General features: G+C 43.9%; 1 protein-coding gene across 1 annotated transcript in view; it reads right to left on the bottom strand.

Moving 5' to 3' along the window:
• Positions 1–8,589: 8,589 nt before the first annotated feature.
• LOC308330083 (disks large-associated protein 2-like) overlaps positions 8,590–26,665 on the bottom strand; it is a gene marked incomplete at its 3' end in the record, with an annotated part of 287,323 nt that continues 269,247 nt past the window's right edge. Inside the window, 6 exon segments of the mRNA XM_080784741.1 lie at positions 8,590–8,793; positions 10,731–10,883; positions 16,082–16,173; positions 16,748–16,971; positions 18,883–19,116; positions 20,780–20,868. Of these exon segments, the coding sequence (XP_080640867.1) occupies positions 8,590–8,793; positions 10,731–10,883; positions 16,082–16,173; positions 16,748–16,971; positions 18,883–19,116; positions 20,780–20,868 (996 nt within the window).

Raw genomic sequence — 26,665 nt, 5'->3', positions numbered from 1 at the left:
TAAAGATCCGTCCTGTAAAGATGTTCTGTAACAGCTTTCTTTCTTCTGAATAGCCTATACAACTATAATACATCAAGATATGCAGTTGAAATGTTTTGGAAAGAAAAACAAAAGCCTATTTTTTTTTTTTTTTTGCTGTTGCTTGTTTAGATTTGAATATTTATTTTAATTTTTGTATGTAAGGCTGGCTTCTGTCAGTATCAATTTGGCTTTTAATTAACATTGGCTGACTAGGTTAATCCCCTCTCTCCACAAGGAGGGCAGTGCACCAAAGGCTTATCATGGTCATTGTAGGAATTCAGCAAACCAGTCAAACCCTATAGTCAAGTACACATACTTCATAATTTAATATGGCCATAAGGTGCAATTAAATCCAAATTGTGCTACTGTTATCCACTACAAATACTATTAACAGCAGTGTCTTTAATCATTTTAACCCTATTTTGTACTTTAATAGGATATTAAGTAAATAGCCAAATCTACTACAACTTCACAAGCTATGAGAGTAACCATAGCTTTCACAAGCTTTACCCTCAGCTAGTAGGCTATAGTCAATTATTAGGAATCTCGTGTAAAATGATAAATTATATGTTTGTACTAGGTCTGGAATGTTTGTTCTACAAAGCACTTCAAATATTGAAAGAATCATAAAACACGGGACGTGATGTTAAGACTGTCCATTGTGCCAATAGATGGTGTGGGCTCACATGAGATTGCCTTGATGTTAAGAGTGGCATTAGGAGGTGTATTTCAACTAGGCACTAGGGTATGATGTCAATTCCGGGACACATCCTCAGTAGTGCCTTTGAATCAGCGGGTGTTTCGGCCTTCCAACACTATACACCCACATCAAAGGTGGCCAGCTAAAGGGTGATCAAGCCTTAGCTTGTGTCTCATGCCCAAGCATTGAGATTTGCCTCCCACGAGACTATATGCAAGGCAGGGGCGTCCTCTTCCCTGAGCCAGCCATACAGCTGACCGCATACCTCATATGCCCTCATGTTTGTTCTACAAAGCACTTCAAATATTGAAAGACCAGTAGCCTGGGTTCCAGCCTGTGTATCTCTGCGTTCCGTGAATTTGTTTTGTCACTCGCTAGACAAAATGGATTCATGGAATCAGGCTGGAGCCCTGCATGCTAAAAGAACAGCACCAATCAGACAACAGCACACACCGACATTCACAAGTTTTCATCAAAAAATTTAATTGCAGAAGTATTTAATTTACACTGGATGAATTCAGCGATGATCAAACAAACTACTCAAAGAGGCAAAATCTTTCAAATAGTTCAGTTGTGAAAACATGTCCCGATAAAAAATAAAAAACACCAAGTCATGTTAAGTTTAGTAAACATAGCACTGGATTAACTTAAATAAATTAATAATAACAACAGTGTAACAGTGTCATGACTTTAAACAATAGTCAAGAGTGAATAAAGTATAATCCTACATTCAGAATCATTATTTTGCATGCCTTCATAACAGCTTATAAAAAACAACCGTAACAAAAAATAAAAATATGATAGCCTAATAATAATAATAATGATGACAACAGAACAGAATGATCAAGAGCAGAAAATAGTTATGTTTCAATGAAGCATATATTATATATTTATATATCTATATATATTTCTTTACAAATAATGAATATTTGGCATTATATTCATCCTCACTATAGATATGATAGGCTATACAAGAGATGAAAATAGTTTTAGCTAAACAACTACTTTTTTAAAATTTCTATTAATTATAGAGTTGGTTCACATTCCAAGTTCAAAGTGTTAATCAGTCTTTCTCAATGATTTGGATGTTCTCACCGCAGAAAAATAAAATAAAGTCCCCTTGAAATATTTAACTTCATTTCTAGTGATGAAGGAAGGTCATTAGAATTTCATTTTATTGTTTTCCTTTTTTTTTTTTCCTTTACAGAAGTGATCGAGGCCACAGATTCAATACATGACTAGAAATAGGACAGGACAGGGGGTGGTACAAATGAGCTCTTTAGATACAAATTATGAAATATGACTGCCTGTATAATGAAGGTTTTATAGGACGGTCGGTAGACGAGTGATAAAGATGGCACTTGGAGATGTTTGTGGCTCTCAAGATAATAAACGTGGTGATAATTATTAAAATAACTTCCCACAGCAGTATTATTGAAGTTATGCATGTGGCTGGCTGTGGACCAAGTAAAAAAGTAGAAGAAGAAAGAAAAAAAGGGATCACACACACCAAAGTGAAGAGTTCTCGCATGTCCACAAAACCAGTCGCACAAACACAAGTGACCCCATTGTTGGCACAAGTAAGTCTATAGTACCGGTATATAGAATACAAGCAGGCTCCCTTACAAACTGAAAAGCTGAAAAGAGGGGGTGAATATTATATTAAAACAAAAGGCCTAAAACAAAACCAGTGCATGGATGCACAAGAGTCAGGTGTTAATCAATAGTGTATGCACAGCTCCATCTAGTGGACACAAATGAAATGGAAGTTGAATTGATTAACTACAGCTGAAAGAACGCCACAGGATTCTTCCACTCTTCTGGCGTGCTTCACTTAAACAAAAGACAATATATCTTTGCAAATATAATGCTATTCAAACTCAATGTATGCTTTATTAAAAAAAATAAAACAAACATATAACTTCTGATCTATAAAACCTCACAGGCGTAAAATCTTCAACTTTGCACAAAGCCTTTTTCCACCAGTCTGACTGTGTTCACAGTCTAAACAGTGAGTGCATGAACCAAGTCTCATGATGTCAATATGAAGCGTTAACTAAACCAACCGTTGAAGATAACAGCAGGTGAAGAGTGACTAGTGTACACTGTAAGATCCTGCGTCCTAATTTAACACAGAGAGTATTAAACATGCACCCTCCTGCCCCTGGGCTCTCTCACAGGATGTTACCGTGTACAGAACTGTACTCGTATGCCCTCGGGGGGTGCAGAAACCCTTTTCACAGCCCTGAACATTTTGCATAATATTGAGAAACGTCCCTCTGTCATTCCACCGTAGTGACACTCCCATCAACGAAACTCAGTGACCCAACCACATACTGGCATAAAAGCCACAGCGTTCAGTGATAAATTCTGTCAAAAACAAGCGCTTGAAGGGCCCGGGGAGGGAGACTCACCCCCTTTCTGAAACCAGCTCCTCGTCACTCGCCCTACACACTTGCCCTCGAGGCTGCGCCATATTGTCGTCCGAAACCAAGCAGCCTTGAGTGGAGAGCGAGTCTGTGCCGATCTAGACCTTAGATCTAGACCAAGATCTAGACTCGATTGCCTTGTGCAGCCCTGCTCTCTGTCCGCATGGAAACCGCGACCTACAAATGTAAGCAACACCACAAATAAATTATAAATAAACTCCTCCTAAACAATCTTCATCTGATGCAGAATAGACAACGCTCCAACTGATGTTCACAAGGGCTCTTTATTTACCCCGAAAAACTATAAATGAAACAATTTTTGACAGTCACGCTGTATTTCCTTTTTCCATATTAATGAAATCCACATGTCACACAAACATACACGATGCAATGCAATATAACTGTACAAACTAAATAACAGGTAACACAATTGCATGATGGTAACCATGGCAACGAATGGTTTCTGTTTCCTGTTTCTGCACAAGGAGGGCAAGTGTATTTCCAAAAAAATATATATATACCCAGCACCCTAATCAAGGGAACTTGATTCAGCTGGAGGGGCACTTCCTGAGGGAACCTCCCGAGAGCACTTCCAAGTCAAGGGACTGGTTTCAGAAAGGGCCGGTCCGTGTTTGATCTCACAGAGGGACCTTGAGTTCTATAACAGCAGCACAGTCAAACCCCCAGCACAGAGACAGCATACAGATGCATGCAGATCGAGCAGTCACTTTACTGCCCTCCAGCACTACAGAGCCAGTCTCTCATTTCCTCTAAGCCAGCATATGTCACACCCAGTTCTGTGTCTCTGCCATGGTGTGTGGGACCACACAGGGTCTAGGCAGACTGTCGCGCACGTTTTCAGACAGCTGGTGGATGGAAAAGAAGCTCCACCTCCGCGCCCGACTGACGCGGAGGAGAGCGCGTCCGGGAAGCTGTCCGTCGCGTCAGTCAGCCGCGGAGGTGCAGCTTCTTTTCCATCCACCAGCTGTCTAAAAACCCCACGACGAAGAAGGGATTCGGGTTCTTCTGACGCGTCTGCGCGCGACAGTGTGCCCAGGCTGACAGGGAACAGCAGTGGGGTGCCACACCTCTGCCAAGCGACTGGCATCATAGCCACACCTCTGCCAACAACCTGCACACAAACACACACACACACACACACACACACACACACACACACACACACACACACACACTCTCTCTCTCTCTCTCTCTCTCTCTCTCTCTCTCTCTCTCTGAATTCAGGGAAGAAATAAAACATCTTTGTATGTGATGCAAATCTAGTCATAAAAAACGGATTGTTATGTGATGATTGGTAACGTTGTGTTGAATTGATTGTTTGACCCAAACTGGATCGATTGAGTAAAAAGCAGCACCATTTAATAGGTTGATTATCTGTGGGTCCTACGGATACCAATAGTTCCAAGTTAGCTTTGTGTTTTGCCAGTGACTTCAATGACCACTAACGATGGCGTTCCAGTCACCCCATGTGACAGGAACCCAACTGTATGACTGTTGATTTTGTCCATATATCACTATATGGACAAAATCATCTGTCACAATATTTCTGTCCATATCAATATTGTGACAATAACAATGTCATGACTACTGGATGGGCAATTTTCTTTTTAATTCTTCAAAAAGTTTACAAAAATGCCTAAAATAACAGATCTACATGCTGACAACACATTGCAATGTGCCGTGGTGTGAGTTTGTAGATTGTCTATTTTCAAAAAAAATTAAAGTATAAAATAAGGCTTATGTGATTAAAACCAAGAAAAGACAACATTTGCCAGTTTGCCATATTATGATATCCAAAATCCCAGACAATATCTAGTCTCATATCACCGATAACGACATAATATATTGTCCAGCCCGTGAGTAAAATGAGGGACTAATGGAGAAAAGATCCAGTGGACTTAAGTCTTTTTACACTTGGTTCCATGTTGAAAATAGCAGATCAAGAAGCTCAGTGAGCTCGTAGTAGATCGGCTATTTCAGAATGCAACCAAGTGTAAGATCTGCAATTACTATGTCATCAAGGCCATCAAAATGCATTTTAGTCAACTAAATCAGCTGTAGATTTAGTCGACCAAACCTAGACTAACACTAAAACATTTCAGATGACTAAAATATAACTACAACTTAAACCAAATTAAATTTTACAAAATCAACACTGCAGTGAGCTGCACTTGACCCAATGTAAGAAAGCCAATCATCATGGAAATCATTCCCACAATGCTAATTATATTGTACCAAGAAGGAGAACGACCCAGAAGCATATCTGCATCCTGTGTGGGGTAAGTGGGGTTAGTCTATTGTATTTCTCACACCAGCCACCAGGGGGCATCACAGTATCACGATGAGAGTCAAAGGCAAGAGTAATATCTAGCTAACTGTGTCCTGTTACTTTGTACTATCACGGACAGACAAGCATATCTATGGACACAAGGACACAGACACACACACACACACACACACACACACACACACACACACACACGCGCTCACGCACACGCACACACCGAGTATGAGTAGGCTATAGCATCAGTTTCTCCAATTTTTCTAACAGCAAGGGAATTCAAAGAGCCTGATATTTGCCACCCCTACTTCTCCCTCTATTGTTGCCAGACAAACTCATAACAATGCCGGGGTGAGATTTTCAACAACAGAGTATCTAGCCTGTCCGGCAACGTGAAAGTCACATAACCGTTCCCAGGGTTACAGAAAGCAATGCCTTTGGTCCTGCAGTTGAGAGTTAAGGATTCTGTTTCTGATGTCGCTCAACCACTTAAAACCCAGCGTCCAGAACTGTGAGGAAAGCTTTGGCAGAAAATAGCAGCTGTTTTATGCTTGTCGATCGGCTGTGCTCAGCCAGAGCTTTCCCCCCACAATAACAGAAAACAAAGGACACCAGCATAGAGCCCTGAGGGACTCCGCTCAACCATGTGGGGTTTGAAGGAGTAGTACAGCCCCCCAAAGTTTAATCAATTACATACCCCGTGAAGCTTTGAATTCTTTAGACGTTTAGTTTTTTGCGTCGCATTCCTATGCCGATAATTTGATGTCCGACGGACTGTATCTGGTCTACTGAGGTCATCGGATTATTACTGGCTTTAGGAATGCGACAAAAACAAACAAACACAAAATCTCCAATGAATTCGAGGCTACGGTTGGGTGTGCGTAATTGATAGAAGATTTAGTCATCTATTGTGTCCTGAAAGGTGGTCTAAGTGGCATCTTGTGAGACCCCAACTTGCAACTATTCATGCGAAGATTTATGAAAAGGAAATGGAGCGGGCATGGAGGACACAGGGATCATAAATACACATATCATACATGAATAATGTTCCTCCCCGCCGCCCTGTCTGTCGCCATGCAGTCAAACATACAAACAGTACTGTTGAGAACCTGATGGGTTAACTATGGATATTTCTCTTGGAAACAAGAGAGAATTGTACGAAGTGCGTAAGTGCATTTGTCTACATCTATAAGGACTTCCACCACCGGCCTTTCCTAAATTATAGTCTTATATTTCACCCCCATATACTACTGATATGATGAATAAACGTTGGCACGTATAACTCGCGTGTTTGTTTTCAAGTAAATGAAAATGGCACAGGGAGAGCTGTTTGAAATGTAGGCTACTTCAACCCTATACTCCAACAGGGGTCTATGCTAGTCCCCGTCTAATATATTCTCTCTACACTAACATCTTTGCCCGAAAGTAGTTGATCGACAAACTCACAGCTTGTCATTTTTCGCCAAATGTTTGGTGTTTGCCCCGGGATAGGGTTCAAGTGTTTTCTCTTTTAATCAATCAATTAAGACGATGACCAATCCTAGAATACTTTCCACAAATCTAGACCAGTGGTTCCCAAACTTTTTCATGTCAAGGACCCCCAAATTGACACTAATTAGCCCACTGACCCCCCCCCCCCCCCCCCCCATTTGAAAACATATGCCAGAGAAGACTCTACCAGTGATTTTCAACCAATTTAATTTCAAGGACCCCTAGTTTGACATGCATTTAATGCCATTTCTATCAGACCCCCATTTAATGCCATTTCTATCTCTGGGACCTTTGGGAACTTGTAAAATCAAAGGGAACTTTGTAAAATCAAAGTTATTTTAACACTAGTGTACACATGGAACCAAATGGACCCGTTACGGTCCATTTGGTTCCATTTGTACACTCTTTGAGTTACAGACCCATAAGGGTCCATTTGGTTGCCAACTATGATTTAGCCGGGGACCCCCTGGAACTCCCTCAAGGACCCCTAGGCGTCCCCGGACCCCACTTTGGGAAACACTGATCTAGACCATTAGACCATTACATCCATTAGAATGTTTAACAACTTGCGTGTAGAACCTGATTGTGTAGAAAGCTGCAATCTTTTAAAAGCTGCACTCACAGTAAAAATGTGTAAAAATAGACCCAGATGGACACTTACACTTCCAAAAACGGACCTGTAATAATTGTCCATTTGGGTCTAAATGTGGGTCTATTTTTAGACAGGGTCTAAACAGGGTTAAGGGTTTTACTGTGCAGTCCAGTGCTAATAGGTTTGCCTGAATGACCTAGTATGGGTGATCAGTGCCATATGCACATTGTTGAGGTATTTCAAGCCTTGGTACATTTCCAAGTTTTGAATGTCAATGATTTTGTAATTGTTTAGCTCATGATTAACACTTACCAAAGAAGAACCATCTGACAAAGAAATGTACGATTCACCTTCAAACTTTGAAAAATACACTAGAGAGTCATTATCTTTCGACAAACCCAGACTAAAATACACTTTCTCTCATTTACTTTTTTTCTCCATTTTTTTCTTTTTAGCTCAAAGACGTGGTTGCTGGTAGGTTTTCACAGCTGCACTTTTTTTTTTTTTTAAATGGCACTTTGCAAATGCTGAGAAAATACAGATATAGGCTACACCCTTTCCATGAAAGCTTAAGGTTGGCATCATCAACGAACCAGCGAACAGCCCAACCCACCGGGTCAATAAAACTGCTTCAGCCGATACGTTTTGTGGCAATGGTAGAACTGGCTTTGACTACGCCACCCCCCACACTACTATGTTTTCGTTTTAAAACGAAAAACGAAAAAAAAAAACTATCTCCGTTCCGCACAAGCGTCTCAGCGGAAACAATCTCCCTTCCGCACTGCACCTGGAAATGCATATCACATTTGACAGCCATTAGACAGCGACGCCTATATGAAACAGCTATACTCCAACTCACACGACGCTTTGCACATTCAACGCATCCTACTGGACTTGAAGGTGTTGCAGACATGACACTGAGGGGATTAGACAATTGATGATCGGCAATGGAAGAGTAGAGAGTAGTAGTAGTAGTAGTAGTAGTAGTAATGGTCTAGAAAAAGGCTAGTTTAAGTTGTTGTTCCAAGGTGGGAGAGCGCGGTACCCCGTCTTCTCAAAGTCTAGTCTGAGCCTCGGGGATGTAGATCTCGATACTGTCCGCTCGCTCCGACGAAGAGTTCTGTCTGAAGGAGGCGGCGCGCTTGGCGACCATGAGCCGCCGGCGGGCCTCCTGTCGGTGTCTGTCGGTGAGGTCCAGGGAACGCTCTCGTGCCATGCTCTTCTGCCTCAATGTCTTCTTTGGTACGGGATCTGGTAGCTGTAGGAAGGAAGGAGAGAGAGAGACAGACAGACAGACAGACAGACAGACAGACAGACAGACAGACAGACAGACAGACAGACAGACAGACAGACAGATTTATGTCCGATGTCTAATTGCAACAATGTCAGAACTACAATAAAGATGGTTACTATAGATGTGAGGGCCGCGTAGCTACTCGAACCTCTAGTTATTAGACAATGTAAAACACTTTCAAAAGCATATATGTTTGAGGGGCACTAGCTCCTCCAACGTCTGGCTTTGTGTGTGCGCACGTGCGTGCGTGTGTGTATGTCCATGACATCGTGTGGCCTGTTTGCCTTTGTGTGTGCCCCCAGTGACGTCATGTTCATGCGTGCCCCTCAAAGATGCCCCTCACTTCACACAAGGGTGATTTAAAAGACTAAAATAAAATCCCACCCAGCGGGTGAGTGGCGCCTTTCTGATGATGTCTGCGTCATCAGTGCCCGTAACCTAGGTGGGGTTGGCAAAAGGGCCCTTCTGTGTGGAGTTTGCATGTTCTCCCCGTGTCCCCTAGGGTAGGTCCTCTCACAAAAAACACGCATTAACCCTGGTCTCTATATACTGCCTCCCCCTGGTCAGCCTTATTGGGGGATAAAGGAAGTGGTTGGAATAACGTGTTCCTTCCACTTGCTATATGTCCTAATCCCCCATAGTCATAGCACTTTATAGTATATACTGTACAGTATGTATAGTATAGAATTGTATGTATAGTTTATATGTACATAGTTTCATTGAGATATTCAACTGTTACGTTTTTAGCTCACGCATGTTTAATGATAACTACTTTTTATGTATGTATTGCCATGCTTTTTGTTCTTGCTTAATGTAAGTCGCTCTGGATTAAGAGCGTCTGCTAAATCAAAATGCCTAAATTGTAATAATTAGATCACGGTCTATCATTGTGATCCCTCGATGACAATACCAGCAGACTAATGAGGTGGTTCGACTCAGCTCTGAACCAAGAATACATCCACCACGCAACAAGGGCAGAACCAAACTCAAAGGCAGGCCTCGTCTGAACAAGTCCGTGATTTGAATGCTGAAAGTAGCTTTTATTGTTCTCCTGAAGGATGTAAATAGCTACAGCTGCATCTGAACTTTGGACAGCAGGAAAGTGTGACATTTCTTCATATAACACGGAGGCCAGAACGATCTCAGCGGAGCACAGCCTCGACTCAAACCAAGAAGATGTAAAGAGAATAGAAAACACATTTTAAATGACTCATTGCCAGTGTTCGATTTGTGAAGGGGAAATAAAACAACGTAGGTGCGAGGGCCACATAACCTCTAGTATTATTATAAATCAAACAACGACGTTAAAAATGAATGACCAGAGAGAGGCACGGACTTCATTGCAATGCTCGTCCCCTTTCAGATTGAATTCTTCACATCACTCTGGAATGTCAGGCAGTACTGAACCATAAACATTCTCACAGGCAGCAGGGTGTTTTTGACAAATGGTGTATGTGCATAGAGCCTATTACATCAGTGTCCACAGGTGTTACCGATGATAACTAATGAAGGCTCTGTTCCATTCCGGTCAAACAGAGTCAGGCTGCTGCTGTTGTGCATGTTGACTCACTGGAAACACTCTGCTACATCAGTGGGTCTAAAAAGTGTCCTTGAGTGGGTTCCCAATGGCCACATACGGGTGTGTATGGGGGCGTCCTTGAAGTATAAAAGTTTGAGAACCACTTTACACTAAATGGCACAGAGCCTTCATTAGTATTGGTATGGTAACACCTGTGAAGGAAGTAGGGAAGCGGCCCAGACGTAGGAACTAGGAAGTGTTATTCTGTGTGCACAGAGCCCATTGTGTCATGTTGACGACGCATGCCCTTGAACAGAAAAAGAGGAGAGGGCGCGCAACTCGCAGTCACGAGGCCTATATACTTTACTTCAAGTATGCCCACCTTCTTCTCGGGGCTGTCCGGAGGCCTCCAGTCGTTGTTCTTGATCCGCTGCAGCTGGTCAAACTTCAAGGTGACGTCGTCGATGGAGAGCTGCAGCAGATCCCAGAAGCCGGCCAGGTCCTGAGAGGTGGGCCGCGGCATAGCGCTGGGGTCCTGGAGGAGGAGAAAGACACCCATTAACTCCTGAGAGGTGGGCCGCGGCATAGCGCTGGGGTCCTGGAGGAGGAGAAAGACACCCATTAACTCCGGAGAGGTGGGCCGCGGCATAGCGCTGGGGTCCTGGAGGAGGAGAAAGACACCCATTAACTCCTGAGAGGTGGGCCGCGGCATATAGCGCTGCCTGGGGTCCTGCATGGAAGGGAGGGGGAGAAAGAGGCTTGTCTCACCCATTAAGACATACGAATGCCTTCTAAGTTCTAAATCAGTAAGTATAAGTTCTAAATCAAACCTTTTTGTAATTCAAAATTATTCAAGATTTTTTTTTCAAACATATCAGGTGTATATCTGCTATCTCTGAACAGCACACGGGTGCTTTCCCGGTTTTAATGGGTTAAAGATGACATGGAATGCAATATGTGCAAGAAGCACACGCGCAAACGCACACGCACACACACACACACACACACACACACACACACACACACGTACTACCTATTCATTTACAAATATACTCGACAAGTATGTACAGTACATGCATGTAATGAACACGTTTAAAAAGATGACACCACTTATTGCACTTCAGCCAATGTCCACTGGGTGTCCTCGTCAGAACTCTTCGGTACAGTAAACGCCAAACATGCACAGTATCATCATAGAGCGGGCTTTGTGGGAATCCATCCTTTCATACCTCGCTGCGAAGGCACACTGAAAGAATGAAGCAGGTCCAATTCATCACTAAATCCTAACCAAATACTTCAGGATATAACCAAGGCGTTCCATCGCAATCTGTGCCATTCCATTAGTCAGAGCTATACATGGTTCTGGCTTACAGCTAGACTGGTTCAAGCTAGGAACTCTACTTATACTGTGCAAGCACACACACACGCACGCACGCCGGTTCTATTCGCTGCATATATTGGATGGCTGGAGGCAAAACAATATATAACAGCACCTGCAGGTCTGATTACAAAAACACATGTGTGTGTACTCCCTGTTGTAACTAATTAAGGTGTAATCCTCGATGTACCTATGGTGTAATTCTTACGTACAGTAACTAAAGTGTAATCCCTGATGTAACTATAGGTGTCTCTTCACCACAGAGACTGTTTCCATCTCCAAACAGACTATAATAATAATAATAATAATAATAATAATAATAATACATTTGAAAAGCTCTGTTCATAAGCTCTGTAGTGTCTGTCTGTCTCAGTTGGTTAGATCGTGGTGCTAATAATGTCGCGGGTTCGATCCCCGTACTGGCCACAGTGGTTTTGACAAGGTGGACTTCCGCATACTGTTGGCACATGGCACAAGCAGGAGCCAATTCAACTAGCAGAGACAGAGAGAGCAGTGCCAAAGAACTGTCAAAGCGTTGGTGCCAACAACAACAACAACAACTGATAAAGCATCAGTGTATTCAGGTAGGCTCATGTTATTGGTTCTCTATTGTCCCTGCCAGTAGATCAACTCAAAACGGTTCTGCTTTCAGGACACCACCCGTAACAAAGGGAACCTATAGCTGTGTGTAATACAGGGGGCACACAATACAGGGAGCTGGCGCCCCCTCAGGCAGCGGGTCCTGGAACTCTGTCTGTGCACAAACACAAACACAAACAGAGCCACCACATAGAATACCCACTGGACTAAACCAGATTATAAAACAGCAATGGGACAGCTTTCTGACACAATGGAAAGAAGTAACCCAAAAGCAGAGCATAGAAGAATGAATGCTACAGTATCTGGCCCCAAACAGAGAACACACCGTGGCATGATATCTGAGCACAGCTGTGACCGACCCAAAACAAAGAAAAACCTTAATTAGGTACAGAGTCAGTGTGAGCACAGTCTTGCGATCGAGCAAGGCCCGTCATAGGCCTATAACCGCCTGTCCACTGTGCCAAGACATCAGAGACACATACTTCCAATCACCCAAGGAGAGTTTGAAAACATGACTAATGACAAACAAAAAACTCCCATATACTGCAGGGTGCAGTACAACAATGTGAATGAACAGCAATATTTTTGCACTGCTGTAATAGAAGGATATCAAATATCACAACCACCAATCTATTGGATACTCTGACTTTCAATAATTGTACATACATTTTGTTTGAACTGTATTGTACCATTTCTGCTTTGGCAATGTAAACGTATGTTTTCTCATGCCAATAAAGCCCTTTGAATTGAACTGAAATGTAATACATATAGGCTCCCATGCTAAAAAAAAAATCATACAGCCCAGAAGAAATCATAGAAACAAGTATAATATGCACTAATGTATTTTCTCTTAATGAACGCATGGTCCCATGAACTGGCCTGGCACACTAGTGTCTACGAAACCTAATCTCCGACCTGGAATTATACTCATTCACCTAAATGTCCCAGGACTTGCTTACATGACATCATGGCTTATATGTCTTGTAATGTACAGTAAGCTATAGGCAGATCGCTGTAGTGTCTTATTATGGTATCTGTTGTTTGCAAGGAATTGGCTGGAGAGTATAGAACTGTTTCATGTTGCCCTCTGTCAGCATCTTAAGGCTTTCAAAACTCCAGCGAGCACATCCTGGGGGATCCAGGGAGTTTAGAACAAGCCTCGGTGTCAGTGTGTGGTTGGTTTTAATCCGGCAGCAGAGTGCCAAACGCACCGCTTGATCCAGGAGGCAGAGAGAGGCATGCAGACAAGATAAAACGCAATTAGACTTCTCCTTAACCCATTAAGATCTGAGGCCGATTGTAAAAAATAAATCTTCTAAATCCTAACAGTTTTCTGAAAAACGTACGTTGCTCAAACGTTTTCATGCCAAGGACCCCCGACATTATATGTATTTGGCCGCGGACGAACCATCTCAAAATATTTTGTTCCAGCTAGGGACCCCCAGAAGCAAAGATGTTTCGCTTTAAAAGAAATCTTCTATGTTTGAATAGCCACGGTATAAACGAATGGTCAAAGTGTTTCAAATGAATGACGCCGATTGCTTTCTCGGTTTTAACGGGTTAAGCTTCTTATTCGTGGACACGCGTGTCTCACACTGAAGCCGAGTCATATAAAGCTCTTGAAAATGAAAGCAAAACTTGCATAGCGGCGGTCTTCGCCGGAGCGGCTAGCCATAACCGCTCCATCACGTCGGTAATCCCACTGTGGAGTGTATCTTTCTGCCGGCATGATGCAGCGACACTATTTCTCATAATAACTCTGAACCAACTTCTTCTGAAATATTGTCTATACGTGGCTCGGATCAATAGAAGAGTGAGAACGCGGGGCAAAGAAAAACACCAGTCGCAAATCCCTGTAACCTTCTCTGCTGCTGAGAGCTACTGTATAGTGTTGTGGTGGGGAAGACTTATGGCAGGAATTACAGCGTATATTGTTATTGTGTCGTTCACCTTTTTCTCTCATGCAATGTCCTCATGACCATCTGAATGTCATAGAGTCAAGATGCAAAGGCATGCCATGGTATCTGTTGTTTAGGCTAGAGCAGTGCATGGTTCTCACCTGGTATCTGTTGTTTAGGCTAGAGCAGTGAATGGTTCTCACTTGGTGTCTGTTGTTTAGGCTAGAGCAGTGCATGGTTCTCACCTGGTGTCTGTTGTTTAGGCTAGAGCAGTGAATGGTTCTCACTTGGTATCTGTTGTTTAGGCTAGAGCAGTGCATGGTTCTCACCTGGTATCTGTTGTTTAGGCTAGAGCAGTGAATGGTTCTCACTTGGTGTCTGTTGTTTAGGCTAGAGCAGTGCATGGTTCTCACCTGGTATCTGTTGTTTAGGCTAGAGCAGTGCATGGTTCTCACCTGGTATCTGTTGTTTAGGCTAGAGCAGTGCATGGTTCTCACCTGGTGTCTGTTGTTTAGGCTAGAGCAGTGAATGGTTCTCACTTGGTATCTGTTGTTTAGGCTAGAGCAGTGAATGGTTCTCACCTGGTGTCTGTTGTTTAGGCTAGAGCAGTGCATGGTTCTCACCTGGTATCTGTTGTTTAGGCTAGAGCAGTGCATGGTTCTCACCTGGTGTCTGTTGTTTAGGCTAGAGCAGTGCATGGTTCTCACCTGGTATCTGTTGTTTAGGCTAGAGCAGTGAATGGTTCTCACCTGGTGTCTGTTGTTTAGGCTAGAGCAGTGCATGGTTCTCACCTGGTATCTGTTGTTTAGGCTAGAGCAGTGCATGGTTCTCACCTGGTGTCTGTTGTTTAGGCTAGAGCAGTGCATGGTTCTCACCTGGTATCTGTTGTTTAGGCTAGAGCAGTGCATGGTTCTCACCTGGTGTCTGTTGTTTAGGCTAGAGCAGTGCATGGTTCTCACCTGGTGTCTGTTGTTTAGGCTAGAGCAGTGCATGGTTCTCACCTGGTGTCTGTTGTTTAGGCTAGAGCAGTGCATGGTTCTCACCTGGTATCTGTTGTTTAGGCTAGAGCAGTGCATGGTTCTCACCTGGTGTCTGTTGTTTAGGCTAGAGCAGTGCATGGTTCTCACCTGGTATCTGTTGTTTAGGCTAGAGCAGTGCATGGTTCTCACCTGGTGTCTGTTGTTTAGGCTAGAGCAGTGCATGGTTCTCACCTGGTATCTGTTGTTTAGGCTAGAGCAGTGAATGGTTCTCAAACTTTTCAGGCTGTGACCCCCCCGAAACTTTTCAGTCCGTTGCTTTCCCCAGGTCAGCAGAGGGCCGAGGGAGTGTATTCATTACATTCGATAATTGACACTGGGTGAGAAAGGTGGTTGCGAAATCGTGGGATAAAAAGTTTGAATAAAATAAAATAAAGTGCTTTACCCGTTTCAATACTGCAGTCTCGGCAGCGTGGAAGCCATTCCAGGTTATCTATTTCTCATTTCAAAAAGTTCGGGCCACAATGAACAAATGTGTTGGTTGATGGCTATTGATTGCAACGTCAAGTCAGCAGTCCAAACCGGTGTTTTTTGATTGATTCTACATTGTAGTGTGTGTTAGGGGACTGTGAAGAGAGAGACACAAGCTGTGTTTCCCTCTGTATCGTATTTGCTTTCTGATGTAATCTGCACCGGTGCAGGCAGACCCAAGTCACTCAGACTAACACACACACACACACACACACACACACACACACACACACACACGCACACACACGCACACGCACACACACACACGCACACACACCCACATGCACACGCACACACAGCTGTGATCGATAGAAGCACTAAAGCTCTGAAGTGTTGAGGTTCTTCTCACCAGGTTTTGCTGACACAGCCAATAGAACTGCTGGAACTTCTGAGACATGAGGAGCTGAGCGCTGCCCACCGCACTCCGTATTCTGCCTAGAACTGGAGGGCACGCACGCACACACACACGCAAATAATGTACATTTAGAGCTGATAGACACGTCACAAGAAATGAACATGCTGTTAAATACTAGTTGCTTTTACATTATAAAGATTTCTAAAATCTTACAACATTTAGTCGACTAAAACTAGACTAAAAACAAAAACATTCCAGATGACTAAAACATCACAAAAACTAAAGGGTAAATAAATGGTAAATGGTGCATTTATATAGGCCTATAGCGGGCTGTTATCCAAAGCACTTGCCATAGATTTTGCATTACATTCACTCATTCATATACACCGATGGTGGAGGAAACCACGCAAGGCACCAACCTGCACATCGGGAGCAATTAGGGGTTCAGCGTCTTGCTCAAGGACACTTCGACACTAACTCTGGGCGGGGAGCTCCGGGATCAAACCGGGAACCTCACGGCTCCCATCCGGCTATTTCTAACGGCCACTCTACCCCCTGAGCCACACCCGTCCCCAAAACGAAACGCTATACACAGCAAAACTATACAGTACATCAAAAACCTGCATGTCAAAAAAAGCCCCAACAGTTCTGTACACGTACTGTCCTCTGACAGGTCGTTCTCCTCGGCCTCGGCCTCCATCTCCTTGCACCATCCCTCCATCCTCTTGGTCTCCGCGTGGAGGAGCTGCATGAACCAGCCGCCGTCCCGCCGTGGGGAGGGCGACGCCCTGCCCGACTCGCCCGGAGACGACGTGGCGCTGGCGCTCTCCCTGGGCGACGGCGGCTCCAGCTGCCACGGGGCGGTCTCCGCGCCCGTGGTCTCCCTGGGGCTACGGGGGGGGGGGGGGGGGGGGGGGATGGGGGTAGGTTATTTTTTGTCCATTTTGTCCTGAGATCAGATTCTAAAATTACTTCTAAATCATGACAGTTTTCTGAAAAAGCCCATATTTTCATGTCAAGGACCCACAAAAATATGTGTAATTGCCTGCCGACCCGTATCTGGAAAAAAAATTGTTCCAGGGACCACCCCACCCCCAGAAGCAAAGAGTTGAGTTAAAAACGTTTGCTCTGAAAGAATATATATTAAAAAGAATTGAGGCCCATTTTCACGATTTATCAAAAATAACAGATCTACAAGTTCGTAGCGCGGCACTCTGTGCTGCGCTATGAGTTTGTAGATCTGCTATTTTTCAATAGCTAAAGTATAACATAAGGCTTAAAACACCAAAAGGGGTTCCCGCCCTGAATGGGTTAAAGATGGAGTGCCGTGATTTTCTTCCACCCTTAAACATGATCATCAGGTCTTATTGTTATATAAGGAGGTATCATTTTTTCAAAAAAAAGTGTACAGTATTTGTTAAAATGTTGTTTTTATGTGTGCACGCCCACCAGTTAATTAAGTATGCCTAGTTTGCCTGGTTGGTGGTGATGGGTGGTGATCCACCTGAACTGAAGCGGGGTGGGGTTAGGGGAGCGGCTGATAGTGTGATGTCACTATATTACTGTTTATTTCATTGGCCCGTTTGACTGTCAAGGGTTCAGCCTCCAGGAAGATACAAAGTTATACAAAGTTAATACACCATTGCACAAAAAATGACAGGGTGTCTACTCAAGTACTGACGCCTCATAGAAAAATACAAAAACTGTGGCACTCCCTCTTTAACTACCAGTAAGATGCCTGGAGGCGAGAAGCGACCTATGGCCTTAATTGCGACAGCAGGTCGCATTTACTATGATATGATCCCTGATTTACTATCATCCCTGATGATGTCATAGTGATGTCACGAGACCTGGGCACAATAGAGCGTCGCAGTCCCGCCCCCCTACCAGGGCCCGTTCATTTTCCTCATAGACATTTCAAAAAGTATTTACCGGTATTTAAAGACCTTTAAAGCCTCGTACAAAGCCAACTCTTGTCGTGACAAATCATGACAACAAACAAAATGTTTTGGGCCGAACAAATAATTAGAAAGAAGAAAAAAACGGCAGGTTACATTTTTAACACTTTTTTGTTGTTTTCCTTCTTTGTAATCATTTGTTTGGTCCAAAATTTGTTGTTGTTGTTGTCATGATTTGTCACAACTCCAGTTGGCTTTGTCCGCGGCGTAACCGTCTTTAACCCATTCTGACCCGAGATCAGATTCTAAAAATGTCTTCTACATCCTGACAGTTTTCCATTCAGACATTTTGTAGAATCTGGTCTACCTAAATGGGTTAATCACCTCGACTACTACGCACCAACAAAGCCACTTTTTATGCAGTCACACACACACACACCCTAAAATGACACGATCTTGTAGACCTCAACAGCAGTTACAATGTACAAGAAATGCGTCGTCATCCCTGATTGACCAAGCAACGCCACCAACACAAGGAGGCAATCCAAAGGGTCAAAGGGACCACCGACATACGTAGCAAGCATGCCAACTCACGCTCTGATTGGCCGAGTGACGCACCGAAAGCACTCACGCAGCACCCTGATTGTCTACCCTAACTGTGCAAAATGTCCCATTTATCGTTCACAAATACATAAAAAAAAATAGCAGATCTACAAGCTAACAATGCGTGAAAACTAAAACTAAAACTAAAACTAAGCATCGTCACAAAAAAACAAAACTAAAGCGAAACTATAGCGCGCTCTAAACACGAATTAAAACTAACCCGAACTAGAAAATCATCAAAACTAACTAAAACGCCATAAACTATAATGAAAGAATCCAAAGCGGGATCCTAACCTGGTGGGGGGCTCGGCGGGGCTGTTGCGGTAGTCCTCGCGGTAGCTGAAGAGGCCCTGGGTGCGCACGGTGCGCACGGCGCCATACTGCGTGGGCGTGCTGGGCTCCGAGTGGCGCTGCTGGAAGCCTCCGCCAAACTGCAGGCCCTTGTCCTCCATGGTGGGAAACCCCTCCAGCTCCAGGTCAGCCTGCACCCCCGCCGTCACGCTGTTGGAGCGCTTGAACCGGCCCTGCCTTGAAGGATACACACACACACACACACACACACACACAGACACACACACACAGACACACACACATACCAGCGTTGGCCTTGTTTTTAGAGATGTCCCGATACTGTATCGGTATCGGATCGGCCCTTATTTGGTCATATCGGGTCATATCGGTATCGGCAAATATGCCAGTCTGACCACAGATCCGACACAGGGGTAAGGCTAAGGGTTTGACACTATGGCAGGTAAATGAAATGTTGGGGCATGTGGAGTTTGCTTTCGAGTTGCCCAAACTTTGAGTGAGGAGTCTGCTATAAACACAAGTCACAACATATTATTATATAATATTATTCTCTGGTATCGGTATCGGCCAACACAGAAATTGTGGTATCGGGACATCTCTACTTGTTTTATTTTGTTTTCTTTGTCTTGCTTGTAAATATTGTTGCTTATTTGGGCTTCCTTCCTAATGTTGTTTAAACCTGTGGTTCAGTTCAAGGACCCCCAGATTAATATTTGTCTGGACCTACAGTACCATCTGAAAATGGAAGATCTGTGTTGTTATAAAGTACTATAGTGTATATACGCAAAATCGTTTTGGACCCCGGACGTTTATAAAACGAACCAGGCGGCTATTTGAGGCAATGCTACCATATTTGGAAATATACAAAGTATTCCATGTGTCGAGTTTTTGAAGATAGCTGAAAAAGATAGCTGAAAAAATAAAATAGCCTATAGTCACTTCTTTTAGGCTTTTCTACTTGGGCACTAATTGTGTTAATTTCCGAGTAGGTTGAGCACTCTAGTTTTCACTGGCTGCCGGGCACGGCTTTGGGCCAGGCCCGTCTAGAGTTTAAATGGACAAAAGGTATCAGTCAAAAGGGAGCCATCAAAGAGGAAGGATGGATGGGGAAGGATCAACATATGGAATGTCAGAACAGGTCAGCTCCATATATGGAGATCTAAGGGTTTGAGGTCAGATGTAGAGTTGCTGGCTAATATTGATCTAATATCTCCATCCCTGATTATGTCACATGATGTCACGTGACCAACCAACTGAGGGCTGAGTTGGTTGGTTGGGGTGACCAACCAACCAACCAAACAACACATTGATGGGAAATGCACAATTTCATAGTAAATGCGACCTGTGGTCGCAAAAATGTTTTTTGTCTTTTTTATGTCCAATGTATTTGTATTTAGTTCAAAACTAAATGCATTTGAAATTAAATAAAAAAGATAACTTTTGAGGATTCCAATTCAAAAATAGCAAAAGATTATTCAGGATTTCAATTCAAATATAGCAAAAATAGCTGATCTACAAGCTCAAAACACGTCGCAGTGTGACGCGTTTTGAGCTTGTAGATCAGCTATGTTTTGCTACGAGAGTAATATGCATACTGTATGTGGCCCTCTGGAGTGAGTGTCGAAATATAGTGGCCTCGTCAAAGTTGCCCACCACTGGCCAATAGCATTACAAACACTCTCTCACACCACACGTATGCACAGTCACACAGACGAGCACGCGCGCGCTCGTGTGAGAGAGAGAGAGAGAGAGAGAGAGCAAGCAAACACCATCCAATAAAAGCAAGAAAGTGGAGTCTATTCATGATAGTGGCAGCGAGGTCAATTTGGGAACACATTTGCAGAGGATATAAAATGTTGGTCCATTATCTGATTTATCTCACCCCTTCTTGTCGTCTTCCACTTGGGTTCCAACTGAATGATATTCCCTGGAGCCTTTCCCTTCTGACTCCGAGTCTGTGGCTGCTTCCACCTAAACAAAACACATACACGTGCACAATCATTTAGTGAACTTAATTGAAAAAAATGCTGATCTACAAGCTCACACAATGCAATCCATTGTGAGCTTGTAAGATCGGTATTTTCAGCATTTATCTTACAACAAAGTGTCTACTGCTAAAGTCAGGGGGTTCACCACAGCTACATTTATTAATACAAGCGTCACAACCTTTTTAACCACTTTATCTGACCTCCTAGATCAGATCTGTTCCCCATCTGTTCAAAAACAAGCTGCTGTACAAGCTGACTTGTGCAATTGTGACATCTGACTGCATGCAATGATTAAACCTTCAACTCGTTACTCTAACAAACATTCCTCCAAACGGCTGACTGTCGTCTTCCAGCGTTTCTTCTAGCATGCTGTAACCATAGCGACACAGAGGGAGAAACAGAGATATGGACAGAGGGAGCGCCTCCGATCTCCTTCAATACAGATTTGGCTCAAACAAGGAGTTAAATTCATTCTTCTGCTATGCCACCAAAATGTGGAATGCCCTACCAACAGTCATGAAAAAAAGGTGTGACTCCTTCATCATCATCATTTTTCGACCGTGGTCGAGATCATGGATTTCACAATGCCACACCAGACTTTCCGGTACGTCATTGCCATCCCCAGTTCCTGCTTACTGATGCTACATGTGTGTCCCTAGTGATGACATCAGGGAACGACAGTTTTCTACCTCTGGTTTGCCCTGAGGCAGCACTCCAGAGAAGAAGGGAAGATATAACCTAATTGTCAGCTCTGTAGCAGTGGCCGGCAAACTGTGTTCTTCTGGATGGGACTACTGAAGCTGGCAACCTACACTGGGAAGGTTGCCGTACAGTGTATTAGATTAGTCGATGGGTGGCTCTTACAAGACAGATTTTGCGCTCTCATTAGAAGGCGGGTGTAAGTGCCATCCAACCGTTTCTCAAATTTCTTTGAAAGTGTCCATGTCTCGGAGCCATAGTAGAATCGGCTCAACGGTTGTCCTAAATATTTTTACTTACAGGCTCTGCCAGTAGGCCAGGCCTAATGAGCCAAAGTCCCAATTGATTACACGGGCAACCCCACACCTGCAAGGTACAATATGCATGACAAAGAACTAAAGTAGTAACATGCCAACAACTGACTTCAAAGTGGTGATGTCACTGTTTGTGAGAACTGAGAAATGGCATTGTAGTGCACTGGTTTAGATAGGCTATTTTACACGAGATTTACACTTTAGCCCTATTACTCTCTACCTATTACGCACACTACAGACAGCAAAGCCCAGAGGGACACTGTGTGTGTGTGTGTGTGTGTGTGTGTGTGTGTGTGTTTGTGTGTGTGTGTGTGTGTGTGTGTGTGTGTGTGTGCGCGTGCGCATGCGTGTCTGTGTGAGCTATTCGTGACGTGTGCGTGTCTGTGTGAGCTGTGGCGGAGCACCACCACCGCAGTATATAAACGCTAGCTGGTAATGACTATGTCATCAATTCTTGTTTTACTAGTACCACTCGTGGTTGCAGTAGGGGACCAGACTATAGTTATTGCCCGACTTTATTCCAGATAAACATTCCATATAAAGGTTTTGTAGCGTCGTGTGGGTCAATGCAGCATCATCATACTGTACTCAGCAAGCTGCTCGAGGGAAATTGCAACCACACTCGCCATTTCCCAGAATGGCGCCTTTCTATAGACAAACAATATTATTGTTTGTCTTTAAATGTCTTGATGAATTGAATACACAGGACCTCAATGGAAACAAGCCCTGTGCCTTTTTGTTATGGGTTATCCTTTTAGTATAAATCTGTACCACCGCTGTACCTTTTTGGCAAAATCAAACGTGTTGTTTGTTGGCGGATATTATGGTATATGGCTGCAGGCAAGTGATTGATGTTGATAATGCTTTGTCCCTGCAAGGCTGTGATCATCAGCATTCACAGGCGGTGCAGTGCGTGTGTGTGTGTGTATGTGTGTGCGCGTGCGTGACACTGGCGTGACTGTGTGGGACTGTGTGCGTGCGTGCGTGCCTTTAACACCAGCCAGCTCTATGCAAAGCCAACCACGGTGCACACAGTTTGAAATTGGCTAAGCTCTCCTCCCTTTGGCCGCGTGGAACTGATGTGCGGCCACTTGTAGCCGCGGTGGTTCTCTAAGTAGGCGTCCTTGAGGGGGTTCCAGGGAACAAACACTCGCCCCAAAACACAGCGTGCGGTCGGCGGTCAAAAATGGGGGCGAACGTATTTTGGGGTGAGTCTTCTGGTTAGCGTTCCAGGTAAAGAACTGATACTAGTTAGTAACCAAATGGACCCTTACAGGTCTGTGACTCTGTGTTATGGGGGGGTCTGTGGGCCGATGCATACCAAACAGTTATTTGTTTCTTTTAAAGATGGAGTGCCACGATTTTTTTCCCACCCTAAAACATGATCATCAGGTATTATTATAATATAAGGGGGATCGAATAACCTTTTCCAAAAGAGAAGTGTGCTAAATTATCACCTGTTCAGAGCACCCATGAGCCTGCAGATGAGATGAGATTGAGTCTGGAGATGCTGTGTATTGATCTTGTTTCCCGGGGGGGTGGGTTCAAACATTTTCTCTTTGACGCAATTGGTCAGAGCTACCGTCAGTCAAAGGGCTCAAGCATTGGACGTCACTGTACCAAAGCCTGCCTTGATGTTAGAGACGAGAGGTCTCGCTGTGGCGTGCAGCGCGATATAGGTCTCGTTGTGGTCCGCATGCAGCTCCTGCCTTGTTGTCAGAGACGAGAGGTCGATGGCTGCCTGGAGCATCAACCTCTACAGTTCATCATGTCCTCCCTTATCGTTAATTTGTTTTTTGCTGCTCTCTCTCTCTGTGTGTGTGTGTGTCTGTGCGTGCGTGCTTGTGTGTCCACTGTCACTCACTCCTCTTTCATCCTCTGTCATTTTGTCATTTAATTTTCCTTCATGTCTTCTGTCTTTTCTACTCGTTCGGTTTGTGAACACGACAGAACGGTTGGATAATGAAGTTTACTCCTCGCCTGAAGGATTATCATTATAACAAGTAAATCACTTCCTGTGTGTTTGTGTGCGCCTGTGTGTGTGTGCATGTGTGCAGGCCTGTGTGCGTGTGTGTGCGTGTGTGTGTGTGTGTGTGTGTGTGTGTGCGCGCGCAAGATTCACACCTTGCTGTGTGATTATCACAGTAATTTGGAAATCAATCTGGCAGAATTTAATTGTCTCAGCTGGGAGGATGTGATGAGAAGAGACAACCCACCTCTACGACATTTATTAATTAAACTGTTCTGTCTGTTCTGTCGATTCTACGTGACTCTCCACGTAAAGGGGAAGAGGGCCTCTATGTGCACCAAGTGAATGGACGTAAAGTAGGTAAAATGTCCTCTGTGTTGTGTGTGGAAGGATTCAAATTCAAAAATAGGAAAAGTAGCAGTCGGCAAGCTCAAAGCGGGTCGCTTCGCGTCACGTTAGATCCGCTGCTCTTGATGCTTTCGTGTGGTGTGATCAAGTGGGGCGTTCATTTATGAAAAACATACAATCATAGAATTATGGAGATAAGAGGTTTTCTGCATGCCCTATATACTACAGCAACGACCTACAGCAACGATATAAAAAAAAGAATGGCCATACAGGTGTATCACTGCGACGACGAGAGCCAGTTCGTTCCGAGGAAGGTGACCTCCTAAGAAGTGTTGTTTGCAAAGTAAAGTCCACCTCATGAAAACTCAATGAGTTCCTTAGTGTGATGGATGAGGAGAAGATGCTGGGTTTAGACTTAATGCCTCATTTAGACATGGCCGTGCACCGCCCTGGCACGCCGCTAGGTCGGCCATTCTTTTTCGCTCTACACGATGCAACAGTATAAATTAAGTGTCCCCTAAGATGACTCATTCATTTGTGGCTACACACACACACACACACACACACACATACAGTGTGCACGCGCGCACGCACGCACACGCACACACACACACACACACACACGCGCGCGCACACGCACAGTGACTATGTTGCCACTTGGCACATAGTGTTTCACAGCTGTGGAAAGTGTGAACATCAGCAAAAAGTGTCTGTCACGCACGCACGCACGCACACCACGTGGAGATGAGACTTGACCAGCGGCTCCATTTGAGGTCAAAAGCTTTGACTATATTCCTCATTGAAGGTGTCGTTAAAACAGCCTTTTCTTCATGAATAAATCAATTCCCAGCTTGAAACACAGCCACGGTGTGTCAACGTTTACGTACTAGAAGAAACACAGCCCTAAGATTTAGACTCTCGTAGATGTATTTATCGATTCTGACATTTTCAATCTATACGAGAGTCAAACGGCACTATAGCCCCATGGTATAGTGAGAGCTGCACCCCCTGCCTCAGAATAGCTGCACAAATGCAAAATCTAAAGGTGCTTACCCTGCTGCCCCACCTATCAACTTCTAGAATATACGGCAACCTTCCCTGTGTTTCTTCACTATAGTCCGATCCAGAAGAACACAGTTTGCCGGGCCACTGCCACAGAGCTGCTCATGAGGTTAAATCTTCCCTTCTTCTCTGGAATCCTGCCTCAAAGCAGACCAGAGGTAGAAAGCTGTCGTTCCCTGATGTCATCGCTAGTAGGGACACATGCATCAGTAAAGCAGGAACTGGGGATGGCAAGGAAGGGCCGGGAAGTCTGGCGTGGCATCCGCTCTCAAAGGGCACCTATATACGGACGGCTGCAATTCGAAACTGGCCCCCGTAAAAATCTCAATCCCCCACCCACCCCTTTATCCCCTCACTGTATATGTTTTTGTATATTTGTCGCTAAATGTTATGATGAATTTAACATGGTGGACCCTATTGTAAACAAGTGTAATGCTGGTGTCGTCCACAGTTAACAGTTTTGTATCGAGTTGTGCTTGGAATGCACTGTAATTCTCCAAACTGTTAATAAATACTTCAATCAATGAATGAATCAATCAATCAATCATTGATTGATTGATTCATTCATTGAAGTATTTATTATCAGCATTGTGAAATCCATAATCTCGACCGCGGTCGAAAGATTATGATGACTATCGTTACACTGTAAAGTATACTGTGTATATTTCTATCGTTACACTGTAAAGTATACTGTGTATATTTAAAGATTATAAAGATTATGATATCGTTACACCCCCCTGTAAAGTATACTGTGTATATTTCCATTGATCCAAGGTTGGGAACCCCGAGCTGCTGTACAACATTCCTCTTTCTCAAGAGAGCTGTCCCTAAGTGTTTATGCTGTCACGACAACTTTAGCAAATACACTGACGCAGGCAAAGATGAATGGAGAAGCCAAGACTCTCCAACTTCTATTGATTTCCTGTTGTGTGTGTGTGTGTGTGTGTGTGTGTGTGTGATGTGGGCTGCCCAGAGTGCCTCCGCCGTTCAGAAGAACATGACATTCACAGCACTGGAGAGCTTTGCTTGTGCAAAATGGGGTGGGGAGCGGCGAGCCAACCATACCCACTTAGATTTGTGAACTTTTTTTTTTTTTTTTTTTTGCGTACGACGTTTTGAGCCGTGAGAAAACCCCCTTAGTTTCCGAGGCAAGAACACATCTTCAAGTCAGTCTCTCACGCCTACCACAAATCACCATCACAAGCCAAGAAAATCCAACTAATAATGGCTAAAAGAAGCACCATTTAGCATGGAAAACAATCAAAGAGCTGTCGGGCAAGAATTCAAACTCCACCATCCGAATCAAGGGAGGGTCAGCCAAACAGCGTATATGGAAAACTGGTCTAACCATTTTTTAAATCTTCTTGGTAAGGAGGCCAAACTCCCAG

This window comes from Protomyctophum bolini, assembly GCF_963924005.1.
Source record: "Protomyctophum bolini genome assembly, chromosome: 15".
Lineage (NCBI taxonomy): Eukaryota > Metazoa > Chordata > Actinopteri > Myctophiformes > Myctophidae > Protomyctophum > Protomyctophum bolini.
Note: the sequence above shows the minus strand (reverse complement) of the source record. Positions and strands in the feature narration are given on the sequence as shown.